Source organism: Hyperolius riggenbachi, chromosome 3 (genome assembly GCF_040937935.1).
Source record: "Hyperolius riggenbachi isolate aHypRig1 chromosome 3, aHypRig1.pri, whole genome shotgun sequence".
Lineage (NCBI taxonomy): Eukaryota > Metazoa > Chordata > Amphibia > Anura > Hyperoliidae > Hyperolius > Hyperolius riggenbachi.
In genome coordinates this window covers 474728636-474749379 of record NC_090648.1, presented here as the reverse complement: position 1 = coordinate 474749379, position 20744 = coordinate 474728636, and the positions used below count along the sequence as shown (strand labels likewise).

The window sequence follows — 20744 nt, the reverse complement described above, 5'->3', positions numbered from 1 at the left end:
ACAGCAGTTTAACTGCCAAAATAGCAAGATACCAGCCGGCCTCCCTAATCACTTGCACACTATTATGTCAGTTAGATTTTGCAACTGTTGTTCAGGAAATGCTGTTGAAAACAAAGAAAGCCCTGAGAATCCCCCTTAAAAAGATGGACTGGCCCAAAACCTGTCATCTGTCACATTTTTTAACTGCCTACTTTTTTCGCGATAGTGGTCCAGTTGGAATTTGATTGGATAGTGACCTATTGCTACCATACATGGCAAATAACATTTTAGAGGTAAAGAGAACAGCGGGTTGGCACTACATCTGATGGCAACTCCACGGGCTGTGCAGTGGTATGGAAACTTATTAGATCAAAACGTCAGCTGCAGTGTGCTCTGGTGAATGGTATAGGTATGTAGCAGGAAGAAGGCGCATAGAAAAAAACGGCACTACTGCAAACGCTGGTTTAATTGGTACAAAAAAGTGAATGCATACAAACAGCCTCCGTAGATGCACAGACGTGCGCTAAACGGCTGTCAGGCTTATGCACCCAGCACCCACCACACCAGCAATAGCCCTTATCCATGGTACGTTTTCTACCTATGATTTTTTCAATGTGTGACCTGCAATTGTAGGTATGCATTCACTTTTTTGTACCAATTAAACCAGTGTTTGCAGTAGTGCTGTTTTTTTCTATGCTCCTTCTTCCTGCTACAAATTACATTTTAGTAGATTTGCAATGCAATGCTATGAGCCATTGATCCCCCACCATCATCATTTATTGTTCCCAACATGTCCGGTCAGACTTTTGTTCAATAAACTACATAAAATTGATCAAAAGTCAATCGATTGGGTATGTTGGAGCAATAGATTACTGTCTGATTCAGTCGAAGTGATTGAATCTGCCAGAAATCGTTTAAAAAAATTGGATGTGTGTATGCGCAGTCTTAATGAGTTTTTTTCTAGGTCATTCATTTAATCCCATGCTTAAAGAGGACCTGAGACGAAGGGGGAAAAGAATTGATGCTTACCTGGGGCATCCTCCAGCCCCATGACCCCCATTGCCCCACTCGCTTTCCTCCTGGTGGCTCTGTTCAACTGCTATCAGCCCCGGTAATCCTCGTTCAGTCACGTCAGTTGGGCTCTTCTGCACATGCGTGGCCCAGCCACATTCATGTTTCCGGGAGCGTTCTTTGTTTGCGCAGTACTACCTGCGTAGGTGCAGAACACTTCCAGAGACATGAACACTACAGGCAGGCGGGCCTGGACCACACATGAGCCCGACGGACGCGACTGAACAAGGATTACCAGGGCTGATAACAGGCAAACAGAGCCACAGGGGAGGACGTGGAAGGAGGCAAAGGTGGTCATGGGGCTGGAGCAAGCCCCCCAGGTAAGTATCAATCCTTTTCCCCTTTGTCTCAGGTTCTCTTTAAGAAAAAGTGAAGCCATGAAAAGAAAAAAGTTAGATACTTACCACTGTAGAGCGAAGCCTCTGGATGCCGGCATCATTTGTGGCACTTTGTTTCCCCTACAGGAACCCTTTAAAGCTTACCTGAAGCGAAATAAAAAGGTTAGATACTTACCACGACCCTGGACTATCCAGAGGCTTCACCCTACTGAGGTAAGCATCTTTTTTTTCGCTTCAGATAAGCTTTAAAGGGTACCTTTAGGGGAAAAAATTGCCTGAAATGGGTATTTGGAGTGGGACAAGGAAGCCTTAGGGTCCTCTAGAGGCTTCCTCCACCAGGCTGTTCCTGCGTTGCGTCTCCCAAAACCCAGTTGACAAGCCGAGCCCAATCGGGTCCCCGCTACTGTGCGTGCGTAGTGTGACCGCGTACCCCCATCTGGCGGGGGAAGCCTCTGGAGGATCCAGATGTTTCCCTCTCCCCTGGTAAGTATCCAAAATGAACCTTTTTACCCTGAAGGAACCCTTGTAAGCACTCCTATGGAATTTTTGTATAAATGTATGTCGATGTGATTGTTTGATCAATAAGTTGTAGCTAGTAATGAAATAACTGCCCCACCATTGCAGCAATAATCAGTCCTGTGTAACAAGTGTAACTATCCTCATCCCTACATAACAATTACCACCTTCATTGTCTGTCTGTAACAAATGCTGCATTCATTATCCACCTATAATGGCAGACATTTTAATGTGCCCTCATAGAATAAGAAAAAAAAGGCCAATGGAGGATTGGTACCAATGTGTAGTAAATTAGCTTGTGACCCCTCCCCCAGGTGGTTCCCCATCCTTCCTTGATGGGAGGTTGGGTGGGGGGCACCAGGTGCTATATATAAATATGTTCATTGTGGTGTACACTATGTAGGCTAAGCGTCTTTACAAAGGGACATTCACTTTGAAACAGTGGTCTGTCACTGCTATTTGTCTTTCTTGTGTATGACTGAGTAATTAAAGAGCTATTTTACTAGCCTGGGATGCCAACTCTCTATTGGTCTTTTTGGTTTTTGGCCTGGCAGGGTACTAGGACCACGTCTTGGCTTGACATTTTTATATTTTGCCATTTTGGGGCTCCTTACAATAGACTGTACCTTCATATAATAAATGCAGTGATTATTAACCACTCATAACACGTGCAGGCATCATTACCCCCTTATAACAAGTGCTGACATCCTTACCCCCTCCTAAGAAGTGCCAACATTGTTACCGCCTTATAACAAGCGCAGTCATCATTACTCCATTATAACAAGTGCAGGCATCATTACCCCCTTTTAACATGTGCAGACATTATAACCCCCCAAGTGCAGTCATCATTACCTCCTTATATTCAGTGCAGGCATCATTACCCCCTTATAACAAGTGCAGTCATCTTTACCCCCTAACAACAAGTTCAGGCATCATTACTCCCATATAATAAATGTAGACATCTTTACCCCTTATAACAAGTGCAGGGATCATTACCCCCTTATAACAAGTGCTGGCATCATAACCCGCTTATAAACAAGTGCAGGCATTATTACCCCCTTATAACAAGTGCTGGCATCATAACCTGCTTATAAACAAGTGCAGGCATCATTACCCCCTTATAACAAGTGCTGGCATCATAACCTGCTTATAAACAAGTGCAGGCATCATTACCTCCTTAGAAACAAGTACTGATGTCATTACCCCCTTATAAACTAGTGCAGGCATCATTACCCCCTTATAAACAAGTGCTGGCATCATTACCTGCTTATAAACAAGTGCTGGCATCATTACCCACTTATAAACAAGTGCTGGCATCATTACCTGCTTATAAACAAGTGCTAGCATCATTACCTTCTTATAAACAAGTGCAGGCATCATTACCCCCTTATAAACTAGCGAAGGCATCATTACCCACTTATAAACTAGTGAAGGCATCATTACCCCCTTATAAACTAGTGTAGACATCATTACCCACTTATATCAAGTGCTGGCATTATTACCTCCTTATAAACTTGTGCAGGCATCATTACCCCCTTATAAACAAGTGCTGGCATCATTACCCCCTTATAAACAAGTGCTGGCATCATTACCTCCTTATAAACTAGTGCTGGCATCATTACCCCCTTATATCAAGTGTTGGCATCATTACCCCCCTATTACAAGAGTAGGTGTCATCACTCCCATATAACACATGCAGAAATAATTAGTTTACTAACAGAAGTGTGGCCAACTGTGGCAATGGTTACTGGATGCCGGTAAGGATGGTTATTTTTACATGTTGATAAGGTGGGTAAAGGTTAAGTGACGATAAAGAAGGTTAGGGTAACTTGACAATAATGATAGTTAGGGTTAGACATCAGTGAGGGTTAAGGTTAGGCACTAATTATTAATTTTATAGTTGGTTGTTGATAAAGTTAGGCTTAGGGGCTGTCCACACAAGTCACAGGGCACACCAGTCTCAATTACATCTTCCTCTTTCTGACCAGTCTCCCCATTCTCATTACTAATAATGGATAATAATTGATTGAATCTTTCTTGCCTGTTACACTATATTTTTTCTGCAGAAGTTCTCCTGTAACCATTTAGCTGTGAAGTAATGGGAAGGATGGTGGCACCTCTAATACGCTATCAGAGGCACCTTCACTCTATCCACCTATGCTATTAAGGCATTTTGTATTGACCTGAGGAAGGGGGCCATAACCCGTAAAATGCATTGTCAAATTTTTTTGAATTAACATTTTCCAGTTGAACTGGTGTCTATATCTTCTGGAGTAGTAAGTGATTACCCTTCCTTTTATTTTAACCCCTTGCTGACCGCACCACGCTGATTGGCGTGGATGTGGCGACAACCCCAGGACCACTCCACGCCAATTGGCGTGAAGTCCTGGGTCGGGGTTTTGCAGAAGATTACGGGCGAAACCGCCGTATATTTACGTTATATATACAGTGCTGTGATCTAAGGCAGCGCTGTACTGGGGACAGGAGCGATCGCTGTCATAGGTTAGAGGTGAGAGGGAGGTAGGGTTACAAAAATAATAAAATAGGTAAAAAATACAGTGAATATTTACAAAAAAAAAAAACATCCTGGGAGCAATCAGCCCACCAACATAAATCTCTGTTGGTGGGCAGAAGGGGGGGGGGGGGGGGGGGAATCACTTGTGGGCTAGGCCTTAAAGCTGCAGTGGCCTGATTAGTAAAAAATAGCCTGGTCACTGGGGGGGGGGGGGGGGGGATGTTAAGCCTGTCATCCTTCAGTGGTTGAAACACTAAAATAGAACACACAGAGATCACCTCCATATTACCCATTACCAATCAGACCTACGGAGGTAATAGCTTTGCAGTTGTTCTGGAAAGTCTATCTTACTACAGGAGAGCGACCATCCAGTATCCAGCAGGACCTGGAGTACTGAGCAGGGACGGTTAATTCCCTGCAGGCCTATATGGTGGTTGCAGGAACTGCAACCCACCTTTGTGGGTATATATCTATATACTTTTATCCTCCCTATACCTGACGATGCTGCACTATTGTGCTCCTGGTCTCTCCCTACTCCCTAAACCCCCTCTGTATTTTGCTGCCAAGAACGTGTACTATACAAGCCATGGTTAAGTAAAACCAATCTTGTGGCTGTACTGGCAGCCATGAGGTTGTTTTAAATGAATAGTTGACTTCTACTCCATCGCTTCTACAATGTGAAAACCATTCCAACCACTAAAAAGTTAAACAATATGACTTGAAATAAGGAAAAAAGAAAAACTACCCTGCAAGCAGGATGTTATAACGTCCATGAATTTACAGAAGTACAAAAGAAATCTTAATAGCCTGTGCCACATTCAGGTGTCTCATTCCAGTATTCTCTGCTGCATCTGTTGTTCATTGTGGCAGATAAGGTTTATTCCGAGGATAATGGAATACTGCGAAGCTATTGCCCTGGCTATATCTGAGACAGATGTGGTCATCCTGGCTTTTTGTTGGTCTCAGCTTTGTAGAAAATCACTGTTGCATTTATTACATTGTATATTTTCAGCGAGACCTGACCTGCCGTCGTGCTTTTTAGTATCTGCGATAAACACCGCTTTATTGTATTTGCTAGGCAGGATTGAAGCAGTAATGGTAGGAAGGCAGATTGCATGGTATTAATATGGTTTTTATTAAAAATAACTCCTTTTGTGAGCTTTGTTACCGCACAGTGCCGTTGGCGTCGTGCGAAAGGGGCGTAATATTCATGTCATGATGAAGACGTGAACTTGGTTGTTTCATATTTGCATGTTTATCTTTTTTTAGGGCAGGTTCACACGGACGGTTCTGCGATAGTAAACGACGGCCGTGGCGCTCGCCGTTTTTAAAGAGGAACTCCAGTAAAAATAACGTATTGAAAAAAGTGCTTAATTTTTAAAATAATTATTTATGAATGATTTAGTCAATGCTTGTCCATCCTATATAATAATTTGCAAGTGTCTCTGTGTCCCATGTCCTGGTGTCAGTGCTTTTGCACTACTGTGCATGTCCTGCACTGACACAGCCATTGGGACAGGACGTGAGGACTTGCCAGGGGGCCGGCGGGCGCGCGGTGACAGACCTAGAGCCTGTTTTTAAATGGGCTTAGGTCAACTAGTTGTAAAATATTTCCTCTCCCTGATTTACATTCTGACATTTATCACAAGGTGACATTTTTACTGCTGGCAGGTGATGTCTGTGGAAAGATTTCAGGGGTTCCTTGAGATCCAAAAGTTATTTGCAGGGTTCCTCCAGGGCAAAAAGGATCAGAAAGGAACCTCAGTATTAAGTAGCTAGTGGTGTCCCTGAATGAAGGGAGATCTCGTCAGTGGAATGCCAAGAGCAGGGTGAGTGACCTCTTATTATCAGGCTCTGCATAGGAAAGGAAGAGGAGGGAGGTGCTCGGGGAGGGGAGGGAGCTGCCTTTCCATCATCAGACGCCTGTAGGCATGTGCCTACAGTGCTTTATGGTAAATCCTGCCCTGGTCTGAACAGGTGTATTTCAAGAGAACATTTGAAGATTTCTAGGTTTGGAGCATGATGGATTGGCTGTGGGAGTTACAAAGGGGAGGGGATGCTGGTGAGAAGTCCTGGAAGCTGGAGTGAGGGGAGGGGACCAAGCTACAATACATGAGGGTCTCCTAGGAGAAGCAAAGATTCCAGTGTGGGATGGTATCTGGAGATTAATGAAGAGGCGCAGGAGGAGAGGTAGATGAGACAGGCAGCAGAATTCAGTAGGGACTGGAGAGGTACCAGTCTGTTTTTTTGGTAGGCCACAAAGTAGGATATTACAGTCATCAAAACAAGACATGATTAGACCATGTGCATTTTAGTAGCCTGCTGTGAAAGGCAGGGGAAAAAATTATAAGTGAGGTTTGGTTTTCATTTTAAAGAGGAACTGCTGTGGAAATAACATAATGAAAACAAGTACTTAATTTTTACAATAATTATTTATAAATTATTTAGTCATTGTTTACCCATTGTAAAATCTTTCCTCTCCCTGATTTACACTCTGACATTTATCACATGGCGGCATTTTTACTGCTGGAAGGTGATGTCTGTGGAAAGAGATGATGCATTTTTGGCAGTTGGAAACGGCTGTTATTTCCCACAATGCAACAAGGCTCCAACCCTACCCTAGTGCTGACATCACACTGTGGGAGGGGTTTCACCACAATATAAGCAAGAAGTTTTAAATCAGGATGATACCATTTATTGGCTAACTACAAATGAATAAGAATAAGCAAGCTTTCGGCCTTGCAGCCTTCGTCAGGTTTACATCCTGTTAGTTTGCAAGCTGGTGGTACAGACAGCTTATATACATGCAACATCAAAAGGGAAAACAGATATTTTTTTTCAAGCATAAATACGTCATTAAGATGCCTTAATACAAACAGACCATCTAAATGGGGTAAGATAAGGATCCTTGTTTACTCTATTGCTCACAGACCTGGTATTAGGATTGACCCAGAGGTATCGTAAATTCTTAATTCACAAGTTCAGCTACAGTGGCTGAGACAGTTCATATATCATCAATCTCATACCAATATAGAAAGTTGTTGTCCTTATTCAAACCCTTCTGCACAGCTTTGAACCAATTTATAAATTTTGTTTCTGCTATTAATTGGTCATTTGACGTTTTGAAGCCGCCCTTCAGGGCAGTGACACGAAGATCATCCATGCTGTGTCCGTTGGACCGAAAGTGTGTAGCAACTGGGAGCCCAGATTTGGTATCATTAATAGTGTGCCTGTGTCCATTCATACGTTTGCGCAGAGTTTGTCCAGTTTCTCCCACGTACATAACATTGGGGCATTTAGCACACATGATCAGATATACCAGATTGGTGGACCCACAGGAAAATTTACCTTGTACTCTGTACTCCTGTTGTGAACCTGGTATCGTTACCCTGTCAGTGGAGTAAATGTGTCTGCAGGTCCCACATATTTTTTGTCGGCAGGGTGATGTTCCGTTTTGTTGAGGCCTATTCAAAGAACTCCTGACAATCAACTGTTTTAGATTGTGTGGTTGCCGATATGACAAGAGTGGAGGTTTAGGGAATATCGTTCTCAGTCTGTGAACCTTGTGTAAAATGGGATGAAGTTCCTTAGCAATCCTCCTTAAGATTTCCAGGTGTGGGTTGTAGGTGACAACCATAGGGACACGTTCCTCTTTCTGGTTTTGCTTATATTTCAGGAGTTCAGTCCTGGGGATGTTGCTGGCTTTCCTGATTTGGGCCTCAGCCATGGGAGGACTGTAACCTTGTTTAATGAAAGTGTTCTTACAATATAAGACATACAGAGCCCCCTGTTGATCTATATGAGAAAAGGAAAATATTTCTCATGGGAAAGGGGGTATCAGCTACTGATTGGGATGAAGTTCATTCCTTGCTTACGGTTTCTCTTTAAAGTGGAAGGTTAGTATAAATCAGAAGAGGGCATTTGGCTATGCTTCAGCATTTGGGGCATGTTAAAATGGAGGGAATGTTATTAAACATAACCACACTAGTTCACCTAAGCCTGTTTAAAAACGGGCTCTAGGTCTCTTCATACCGCTGCCGTCCGCCGCACGCTCGCAGTGTACGTCCTTTCGATCCATTTTCAATCGATATCTAGTATCGAATTTAAAAAAATATCTCCTATGTGTGTTTGATGGTAAACTTCGATATCCGATCGATTTTAAATCTGAATATCAATCTGATCACTCGCTTCAATTGGATCTGAACGCATAACACCAACCCTTCACTCACTCCACTGGCTACCGATTGGCTCATTGATATTCAAATCCTTGCACAATCTGGGCCCTGGATACCTGAAGGACTTGTTGCAACTGCATCTCACCCCCCACAATCTTAGATCAAAGGTATCTAATAACTTTGTCATCCCAGAGTCCACTTAAAAGAGGCTTTTGTCATGCTGCCCCTACACTTTGGAACTCCCTGACACACCCAATCAGGACATTTCCATCCCTGGAAGCATTTAATCCAAACTGAAAAGCCACCTGTTTAGTCTGGCATTTATGAACACCTGGCTATTTCCTCTATAACACAGTCCAGCCTGCAACCCTGTATTGACATATCTATGCGCTTTGAGTAGAGATGAGCCGAAATTTTCGAAATTTTGAACTGCTTTTATTACGAATGCGAAATTTAACATTACGACCCAAATTCGTAATTTCGTAATTAATTTTCAAATCGTAATTTACAATTTCGTAATCGAAATTTCACTCCCGTAATGACGAATTTCGTGTCTCCAACCGAAATTTTACTTTTTCAGGTTTGTAAGGGTTTCTATCCCTCTAGATGCCTAAAATGAATAGCCCAGCCAGCCTCCGCCTCCTCCTCCTCCTCCTCCTCCTCCTCCTCCTCCTCCTCCTCCTCCTCCTCCTCCTCCTCCTCTCTCTCTCTCTCTCTCTCTCTCTCTCTCTCTCTCTCTCTCTCTCTCTCTCTCTCTCTCTCTCTCTCTCCAGAGATCTGTAGTATTTCAAAACCATACTCACATTCATGACATGTCCAGGGATCAAACCCAGGCCAACCACATGGAAGACAGCTATGCTCACCACCATACCACCAAACACACACTAAATAGACTGCTAACCTAAATCTTACTTGTAGACAGTCATATGAGACACATGCTGGGTGCAGGGCTTTGTGATTGGACCATGGACCATGCGATAGAGTGAGGTGCAAAAATGAAATCATGCCTAGCAGAGGATGGTTTCACAATGCTAAATGCTAGGCTGGCTGTGGTGCAATTGGTTAGTGCGTCTGGCTGGTAACAGCAAGGTTACAGGTTCGATTCCATCCAGGCATGTCTTTTCCTTTTGCGTTCAACAGTTGTCCAAACAGAGCCAACAGAGCCCCAGATAGCCATGTAGAGTTAGGTCACAGCTAGCCTGGCTGTGGTGCAATCGGTTAGTGTGTCTGGCTGGTAACAGCAAGGTTACAGGTTCGATTCCATCCAGGCATGTCTTTTCCTTTTGAGTTCAACAGTTGTCCAAACACCGAGCACAAAGTTTTGCATGCGTAAAGTTTTACGCACGCAAAATACCCCATGGGGTTCAATGGCGCAGCGCGCGCACGCAAAAGGAAAAGACATGCCTGGATGGAATCAAACCTGTAACCTTGCTGTTACCAGCCAGACACACTAACCAATTGCACCACAGCCAGGCTAGCTGTGACCTAACTCTACATGGCTATCTGGGGCTCTGTTGGCTCTGTTTGGACAACTGTTGAACGCAAAAGGAAAAGACATGCCTGGATGGAATCGAACCTGTAACCTTGCTGTTACCAGCCAGACACACTAACCAATTGCACCACAGCCAGGCTAGCTGTGACCTAACTCTACATGGCTATCTGGGGCTCTGTTGGCTCTGTTTGGACAACTGTTGAACGCAAAAGGAAAAGACATGCCTGGATGGAATTGAACCTGTAACCTTGCTGTTACCAGCCAGACACACTAACCAATTGCACCACAGCCAGCCTAGCATTTAGCACTGTGAAACCATCCTCTGCTAGGCATGATTTCATTTTTGCACCTCACTCTATCGCATGGTCCAATCACAAAGCCCTGCACCCAGCATGTGTCTCATATGACTGTCTACAAGTAAGATTTAGGTTAGCAGTCTATTTAGTGTGTGTTTGGTGGTATGGTGGTGAGCATAGCTGTATTCCATGTGGCTGGCCTGGGTTTGATCCCTGGACATGTCATGAATGTGAGTATGGTTTTGAAATACTACAAATCTCTGGAGAGAGAGAGAGAGAGAGAGAGAGAGAGAGAGAGAGAGAGAGAGAGAGAGAGAGAGAGAGAGAGAGAGAGAGAGAGGTTGGTTATTCATTTTAGGCATCTAGAGGGATAGAAACCTTTGCAAACTTTAAAATACTAAATTTCGTAATTACGAAAATTTGCGTAATTTGCGAAAATTACGAAATTTCGATTACTGCTAAAATCGTAATTGTAGTAATTTCGCGAAATTTCGGAAATTCGTAATTAGGTCATTACGCTCATCCCTAGCTTTGAGTCCTATGGGAGAAAAGCACTTTGTACATGTTATTGTATTGTATTAAAGTAAACATTTCATTGTGCACACCAGCCTTAGAAGTGTAAGAACTTGTCTGGTAGACAAGGGGTTTAGTATGTTGGGTGTGAGATGAAAGCATGTATGAGGGGGAGGCTGGGTGACATGAAGGGGATTACAGCACAACCAGAGTACTAAAGCCAATACTCAGCACCTCTGTCAGAATTACATATACGCACCATGGGATGCCTAATTTAATTCAGCATCGGCTACCAGACCCAGGTTGCCAGTATCTCTTCTTGGACATCTGCAGCTGTTCAGAGGACTTGAGTAATTTATTATGTCTCTGTCCATATGGTGGGGGGAGGGGGGGATAAAGCAATGTTAGGCAGAGGCTTTATGGTGAGAGAGGAAAAGACAAAAGGTGGAAAGATTTAGTTTAAATGTTTGAAAATGTTTCCTGAGTAAACAAAAGACGGTGTGCGGAGTTCACCTTTTCTCTGACTATAATAGGTAGAGGGATGGAAAAAGGGATATTGGGGTTTTATGACTGTCTTGGCTCCTCGTATGTGAGATTTTCTCTCCAGTCTTGTCCTTGTGACAGAGCTTATTTATGTATAAAGCGCCAACATATTCCGTGGCTCTGTAAAAAATAAGAAACAAACATGGGGTACAAAATAATACAGACAATGGTGTACATCAATATACAAAATACTGAATTGGTACAGAATTCAGAATTGGTAATGACAGTGACAAAAAGGAACATGATTAATAAAATGTATAACAAATTCCAAGACACAAAAGGGTGAGAGAGCCCTTCCCTTGCAATCTTCTAACTCTTCCTTAAACAAAGTGATGTTATTGCTGTCAAGACCCTCATTGGGCCGGCTCTCCTGCCCTCTTCACAAGGTCATTGGGAATGAGCGAGATCAGTTTTTTGAAATGCAAAACTGCCCTGGCATGTTAGCAAAAGCAGGCCATAGTGGAGGGTTATCTCCCCTGTGTCACTGCCTCTCGCTTCTGCAATGCATGCCACTTTCCATCTTCACTACACTCCTGCATTCACCACTATTTCACTGTGAAGTGTCAGAAAGATAGCGAGCAGCATGCAGCGCAGTAATGAGAGGACAGGAGACAGATGTGCATTAAAGGGTACCGAACCGAGTACAATTTAAAGTAAAGGTATGATGTACCTGCAAAATTAACAAAGCTGAGTCCCCATTATCCAGAATAGAGGCAACCAGTCTCAACTAACCGCCATGCCTGAAGGATAACGGGGACTATAGTTTGGGGGCATTGGGGAGGGTTTTGGAGGTATTTTAAATACTTATTGAGCCTGCAGCAATTTCTGGCAGCCTTCCCAAACCTAGCGGGCTTCTAGCGGCTTTCCGGCATGGTGCACAGAAAGCGGCGTGTCACCTGACCTGATGCAGGGTAATGTGACACGCCGACTTGCGTGCCCTGAGAACGCCAGAAAGCCATTAGGAGGTATGGGGAGGCTGCCAGACATCGCTGGAGACTCTGTAAGTTTGTGCTTTTTTAGCCAGTTGCTCAAGCAACCGGTAAGCACATGTGATCTCCGCTGGTGCCGGATACTGGGGACTGTGCTGTGTTACAAACTTACCTCACCATCAGTTCCTCTCAGAAGCTGACCATTTTCTTCTAACAATGATTTCTTCCAGTTCCGACTAGATCTAGTTGTACTTGTCTCTCCGAAAGCTGAAGGCCTTAACCCCCTGGCGGTATGATTATTTCCGGATTTCAGGGTCTTTTTAAAAGGTTTCAGACCCTAAAATCAGGGAAAAAATCATGCTGCCAGAACACCAGCAGCAGCCCCTGCACTTACTCACCTCCCTGGGCTCCAGCGCTGCAATTTTACCTCCGCTTTCAGGTGGCGCAGTGACTCTGGTGAGATCAATGACAGCGTTCTCACCAGAGTGATTCAGAGCCTCGGAGGACAGGAAGTAGAACGGCTACTGACATCTGGATCCCCCTGGAGGTGAGTAAAAACGCCCGCTATACTCAGAATAGAGCATCCAACAGCTACCCCGAGCATAGCTCGGGATTACCCTCAGGGAGGTTAAAGGGCGTCTGTGCATGTGTCGGTCCTCTCTTCAAGCTAATCCATCTAGGTCTTGTGTGTGTTTGTGCTCAAGAGGGCGATAATACAGGTTCATGGAGTGCTTACCTAGAAGCTGTTACGTGGTCAGCTCCATTTTCAAAATGGAGGACAGAGAATTGAATCTATTATGGTGGAAGAATGGAACACAGGAGAGGAGAAAGAGATTGAGGTAAGTAGGAGGTGTGTCTGCTTACTTCAACTTTCATTTTTCAGTTCAGGTTTGCTTTAGCTTTCTTTGCAGCGGCCTGTGCCCATCAACATGCCAGGACAGTTTTGGATTTCGCAAAACTGGTATCACTCATCACCAGAAGTAAATAGCGCATTTTTTTTTTTTGTAAAAGTGAATAGAGCATGTGACCAGACTGATAAACAATCATTCTAATATGGCCCTGCTTCATTACAACTTAAACGTGTGGAAATACGTAAAGGACCAGCTTAAGTGCATAAAGATTGCTTTTCTTCTTGCATTAGTTAGGGAATTGTAAACAAGGATTGAACTTTATCCCTATCAGTAGCTGATACCCCCTTTCCCATGAGAAATGTTTACCTTTCCTCAAATAGATCAAGGACGTCTGTATGGCTGATATTATACTGAAACCCCTCCCACAGTGTGATGTCAGAACCTAAGTCCTGACATCACACTGGGAGCCTTGTTGTATTGTGGGAAATAACGTCTGTTTCCATCTGCCAAGCAACCAGTTCCTCCCTCTGTGCAATATCTCCCTCTGTGCATATGTATAGCTATAAAAAAAACAACCATTTAGCCTATCGCAATTTTAGGAGGAGTGGTTATAGATAATGACAGTTGGTGCTGTTTGTTTTTTTTCATGTCCACCAGTAGTAAAAATGATCATATGCAGGCTGACTGTGGATCAAAGAATATGAACAAATTACATGGCGAATGTCAATCATTTCTTAATCTCTAATTTTTTTACTTTTCACTTTGCAATAAATTGATTTATTTTTTTGTCCTTTTTCGCTAAAGTTCCGCTTTAATTGCTGCTACAATTGTACGCACGTTTCCCAGTGAGTTTCAGAGAGAAATGGAGCTGTATCCACCGTGATTTAAGCGTAGCCTTGATATCGGCTGCAGCCCTCAACCTCATCTAACTCAAATCACAATGACTGGATGAGGATAAAAAATTAATTAGGAGAAAAACTCCTTGGGAAATAACTGGCTAAATGAATTACTGGGTACCGGAGCAGATCTGGGAATGGTGATTTAAGACAGACGATGTGTTTTCAAGTGCAGTCAGCGGTGAACAAAAATGATAGTCAAATCTTAGCAGAGTACCAGAGGCACTAAGTAGAAGTCAAGGAGCGGTCTCCTCTTGTCACTGGTAGCACTGATGTTCCATTGAATACTGTTATCTCCCAGCACTCAGGATAATTTCCCAGAATCCTCCTTGCATTGTGTGCTGTAAAGTTCTATTGTGCTCGGATCCTAAATGCCGGCTTTCACTCTGTGCAAATTCATAGGGACTTGTATAGCTCAGTTAAGGCATCTTGAAGCTACTTTTCGGCTTGGCCGTTGTCCACTATCTGCCTTTTGTAGTTGTAGCTTCAATGCTTGCTTTCAGTGGGCATGTAAAAGCATTCAGATATTTTTTAAAATATATATATATACTGTATATACATTTTCAGCAGGTGGTGATCTCTTTTAGTGAGAAGCTGAAATCGATACAGAAATGTGGTATGCGTTTCTTGTATTATATACGTTGTAAGAGGACAAAGGCAAGGTTTTTTTTTGTTAGTTGTTTTTCCATTTATTTTTGTCGTATATTATGTGTAATGTCGTCATATTACTCAGCTTTCCTGAGTATAGAGAACCTCTTGCATCTGTGCAGATAGGGAAAAGTAAATGATGTAACCTGAGTGCTAAAAGGGTAAAATATACACTTTATTGCATTAAATCATTTAAAAGGGAATTATTGAAGAAGCAAAAGCACACCAAAACCTACCAGGGTTGGATTTTTTGGAAAGGCCACAAAGTCCCAGGCCTTGGGCAGCTGCAACCACAGGGAGTACCTGGATGTGGAAAAGAGGCAGATGAAAAGGGGAGCAACACATGAAAAAGGGAAAAGTGATGCTCAAGGGAGTTGTTCATGGAAAAAAGAGACTGCTGTACATGGATGATACGCATGGAAGAGGGGGCTGCACATGGAATGGGAGGGGATACAGTACATGGATGATACACAAGGAAGAGGGGGCTACACATGGAATGGGAGGGTCTACAGTACATGGATGTTACACATGGAAGAGGGGGCTGCACATGGGAGGGGCTACAGTGCATGGCTGATACACAAGGAAGAGGGGGCTGCACATGGAATGGGAGGGGCTACAGTACATGGATGATACACAAGGAAGAGGGGGCTGCACATGGAATGGGAGGGACTACAGTACATGGATTATATACATGGAAGATAGGGCTGCATGTGGAATGGGAGGGGCTACAGTGCATGAATGATACACATGGAAGAGGGGGCTGCACGTGGAATGGGAGGGGCTACAGTGCATGGATGATACACATGGAAGAGGGGGCTGCACATGGAATGGGAGGGGATACAGTACATGGATTATATACATGGAAGATAGGGCTGCACGTGGAATGGGAGGGGCTACAGTGCATGAATGATACACATGGAAGAGGGGGCTGCACGTGGAATGGGAGGGGGGGGGACGCTGCTGCAAAAGAAAGGGAGTCACAACATACTTGGCCTAGGAGCACAAAAAAAGTATTAATCTGGCCTGAAGTGATTACAGGGACTTAAGTGTGAACCGGCCCTAAAGCAGGATGTGATCACAGCAAATCAGAGCTTTTCAAATCTATCAGCTGATCAAAGAAATCGCATGCTTCTCCATGAGTTCTCCTAGACGTAGCCATCAGTAAAGCAGAACAATTATATAGAAGGCATGCCAACAACTGCACTAGACCTGCTGGAAAATCAGCCAGGATCAGTACAGTACTAATGCAGATTTATTCTTAGGTCTGTTTTGTTGTTGTTGTTTTTTTTATTATTATTATTATTATTATATATTATTATATATATAATTCCTGCATCACCATTTAGACTCCTTTTACACTTAGGCCCCATTCATACTGGGAATCACAAAACTAGCATTTTGCCAAGCGATTTTCCTGTGATTTTTCACTGTACATGAAATCGATTTTTAGTTGATTGAATGTTCGATTCTTTAACATTGAAATGCAATCACTCCAAAATCGCCAAAAAATGCTGCACCAATTTTGCTATTGCAGCAAATCACTAATCGCTGGCGACCTCCATAGCACTTTTTCAAGCCTTAGGGCCCGTTTCCACTTCCGGGTCTGCGGGTACGCAGACGAATCCCATCAGCCGTGCCATGCACGGCTATGGGATTCGCAGCCTCCCGCACAACTTCAGATGGAAAAGCCGACCGAATCGCTAGCGTAAGCGATTCGGCCGGCGGCGCTATTCATCCCTATGGCAGAGTTTCGCCGCACGATTTGCCTGCCGGGAAACTCTGCAGATTCGGCGCTGTTTCCGCGCCAGTGGAAACGGGCCCTCAGTGATTTACAAACGAGCTGAAATCGATAGTAAAACGCTCCAGTGTGAATGAGGCCTTACAATGGTCCGTCGGGTCGCTTAACAACGCAGCATCTTATCACAGAAGCAGCCATAGTCCTAATAGGCTATCACATTGAGAATGGTGGGTCCCATTGTGACCACGCAAGAGCTGCAGTGCGTTGTGTGTGTTTAACCCGAAACTGAGGCTTACTTTATTTGTAAAGTATGCCTCAATGTATCCAAAATAGTACAGAACAGGCCGGCACTAGATGTCAGCTAGCAGTATGACCCGGAGCCACTGGTACTAAGCAGACGTGCACACAATGGGAAAGCATCCATATAGTATACAGCAGACAAAGTGGCACTGAATCAAAAAACGGTACCTTTAGTGTGGTCTTCCGGGTACAGACAATAGTATGTGCAGTGGGGGTGGGAGGAGCCTGACAGCCATTTCACAGTTATATGCTTCTTCAGAGGCTTGTATGTTCTGTATCTTCTGAAGAAGTTGGTGATCGCGAAGCGGCTGTCAGGTCGGCAGAGGTTTGTATGTTGTATGTTTTGTATCCTCAGAAGAAGCGGGTAAATGTGAAACGGCTGTCAGGCCGCCCCCACTGCACATACTATTGTCTGTACCCAGATGTCCACAATAAAGGTGCAGTTTTTTGATTCAGTGCCTCTTTGTCTGCTGTGTACTATGCCTTAAATGGATTCTGTAGCGTTTTTTAAAATCAAAAAGTGTCACTTACCTGGGCTTCTAATGGCCCCCTGTAGATATTCTGTCCCGCAGCGTCACTGAAGTACCCCCCATTCCCCATGGCGGGTCGCCGTCCAATTATTCATCTAAGTAGACTTGACTGCGCCCACTTGCGTCCTTGTTCCCTCTCGCGTCTCTGGTAGCATACTGTGCAGGTGCAGTACGAGAAAACTTCATACTGCACCTGCGCAGTAAGCTCCCTGAGACGCATGCGGGAGCGAGGACGTGCGCAGCCACAGTGACATTCGTCTAGTTAGATGAATAATTGGACTGTGACCCGTGACGGGGATTCTTCAGTGACGGCGTGGGACAGAATATCTGCAGGGGGCCGTTAGAAGCCCCAGGTAAGTGACACTTTCTGATTTAAAAAAAGATACAGAACCCCTTTAATGTACGGTTGCACCACAGCGCTACTGTGCAGTGGGCTCTCTTGGGACCATTGCGGTGCTGTTGCAGGACAATCGCGCCACAATGAATTGCATCCAGTGTAAAAGGGGTCTCAGCAGTGAAAACTAAGTGAATGTTGAAAAAATATAGAGAGTTAACAGAAAATTGTACTTAGAAAGCTGCCATACGTGAACAGAGTGATATATTCCTTATAAGAAAATATAGAAGAGTGATTCATTCCCTGAGGTTTGTCGCTGATCAACACGACCAAAATATTCCACAGTCCCAAAAGGATGAGAGTGGAGGGGCCCTCAAAGAACTAATGATGTATGAAGAAGAAGCCTGGGAGCTCAGACTTCATTTATTCCTCAGAAACGAAGAGGTCTCCTGATCATCAACAGAAAGAGGAAATGGCAGACTTGGGCAGCGATGTTCTAACCCCACCAGACCTGCGCCCGTCACAGAGCCGGAGAGGACTACTGAGAATCTCTGATTTTATGAGCTAAATTAACAGGAGATGTCCGCTCTCTCGAAAGTTTTATTTTTCTGTTCCAGTCTATAAATTAAGGCTCTGTAATGACACACAGGAATTTTTCAAGAAAGTTAAAGGGATACTGTAGGGGGGGTCGGGGGAAAATGAGTTGAACTTACCCGTGGCTTGTAATGGTCCCCCGCAGACATCCTGTGTTGGCGCAGCCACTCACCGATGCTCCAGCCCCGCCTCTGGCTCACTTCTGGAATTTCCGACTTTAAAGTCAGAAAACCCCTGCGCCTGCGTTGCCGTGTCCTCGTTCCCGCTGATGTCACCAGGAGTGTATAGCACAAGCCCAGTATGGTCTGTGCCTGCGCAGTACGCTCCTGGTGAAATCGGGGGAAGCGAGGACACGGCAACGCAGGCGCAGGGGTTTTCTGACGTTAAAGTCAGAAATTACAGAAGTGAACCGGAGGCGGGGCCGGAGCATCGGTGAGCGGCTGCGCGGGCACAGGATGCCTGCGGGGGACCATTAGAAGCCCCGGGTAAGTTCAACTCATTTTCCCCCGACCCCCCCTACTGTATCCCTTTAAAGGACAACTTTAGTGAGAAGAATCTGGAGGCTGCCATATTTATTTCCTTTTAAACAATGCCAGTTGCCTGGCAGTCCTGCTATCTGGCTGCAGCAGTGTCTGAATAACATCAGAAACAAGCATGCAGATAATCTTGTCAGATCTGACTATGTCAGAAATGCCTGATTTGCTTAATGCTTGATCCGGGTCTGTGGCAGAAAGTATTGGATGCAGAGGATTCACAGAACAGCTAGGCAAGTGGTATTGCCTAAAAGGAAATAAATATGGCAGCCTCCATATACCTCTTAGTTCTGTTGTCCTTTAAGGTGCGCATAGATTACTTAATGGCTCTGAGGGCCTGATTTGTCTCGCAGGCTGGAGTTTGACATGTATGCTCTAGATCAGGGGTGTCAAACTCAAATACAATGTAGTAGTGTTGTCCGGATCATGAACGATTCGGATCTTTGATCCGAATCTATTTTGTAAGTCGAATCATCCGAATCATCAAAATGAGTGATTCGGATCGCAAAAGGGGCGGGGCCAGGAGCGGCACGCCCCCTCTCAGAGGGCAGCGGGGTCCTGGAAGCAGAGCAGAGATGGATCGCTCTGTTGGATGGGAGCCAGCCTTGCAGGGAGACAGGTAGATGAGAGAGAGGGAACATGGGTGCCACTGCCAGATGTGTGTAGAGCACACATACTGGCTATAACGTGCTGCTCATTACAGGCTGTCTGTTCCTAGTTGTGCACAGTGAACACATTGGAAGCTTTTGGCTCAGCTCAGCACAGCTCAGTAACTTTGCAGGCACTGTGATTGCTGTGCAATATGATCCTCCTGCACTCGCTTTAAACAGCTGCACTTATCTTCTGGGAATGCTTTGGGGAATGCTTTCTTTCACTGTGCGATGTTTGCATGCAAAGTACACAGATGAGCATATAGGTGAAATATATGTAAAGCATGATTGCAGCATGTGGGTATTGTGTGCAAGCAAACATTTCTGCTCTCTGCTCGTCCCTCCTCCCTTCTCTGTCCACTCCCTGCCCTCTGTCCATCTTCTCCCCTTCTCTGTGTGTCCACCCCCCTCCCCTTCTCCTGTCCACAGCAGGGAAAGACCTGTCCTGCTATTCATTTCACCCCCGAATGCTTCGGTAGTAAAATGATCCGAGATTCGGATCAAAGATCCGGATCTTTTCAATGATCCGATTCGAATCTTCCGGATCATTGAAAAGATCCGAACTTCCCATCTCTACAATGTAGGCCAAAATTGAACTCTGGGACAAAGTCGCGGGCGGCGGGCCAACCTCAATGTCTACTGGCCACCTTCCTCCCTTATAAAGTTCCCTGGTGTCTAATGACTCCCCTCCAACCCATATACAGTTCCCCTCCAACCCATATACAGTGTTCCTTCTCCCTCCCCTATACAGTTTCCCTGTGTCTATTGGTCCTTCTCCCTCCCCCATACAGTTTCCCTGTGTCCATTTTTCTTCTCCCTCCCCTATACAGTTCTTTGGTGTCTAGTGGTCCTTCTCCCTCCCCTATACAGTTCCCTGGTGTCTTAACAGTCCTCCTCCCTTCCCTATACAGTTCCCCAGTGTCTAGTGGTCCTCCTCCGTCCCCTATACAGTTCCTCAGTTTCAGCCCTGCTTTCCCCTACCTACCCCAAATGGCTTCACTGGTGTTCTAGGGCTTCATCTCCAATATAGTTTCCCTGGCAGTCTAGAGTGGGCCAAGCATAATGCAAAGTGGGGAAACCACTTGGGGGCCAAATTGAATGTCTCTGAGGGCCAGATTTGGCCCGCGGGCCGGAGTTTGACATGTATGCTCTAGATGCTCTGAATATGTTAACGATTTTATGTTCTCTATATGATGAAGTCCCCAAATTCTTGAGGGGTTATCTAGTGCCATAAAGAACTTTACTGTTCTGACACACACATTCACATTCCCATCTTTTACTTGGTATGCCTGCCCATCTTTGC

General features: G+C 44.6%; 1 protein-coding gene across 2 annotated transcripts in view; it reads left to right on the top strand.

Annotated features, from left to right (window-relative positions):
- MGAT4B (alpha-1,3-mannosyl-glycoprotein 4-beta-N-acetylglucosaminyltransferase B) overlaps nt 1-20744 on the top strand; it is an 802706-nt gene that overhangs the window by 661245 nt on the left and 120717 nt on the right. The window contains exon 10 of one of the 2 annotated variants that reach the window (XM_068278091.1): nt 1515-1601. The exons of the other annotated variant lie outside the window; for it this stretch is intronic. Coding sequence (XP_068134192.1) covers nt 1515-1601 — 87 coding nt within the window. The remainder of the gene's footprint in view (nt 1-1514; nt 1602-20744) is intronic. 2 annotated transcript variants of the gene reach the window in all.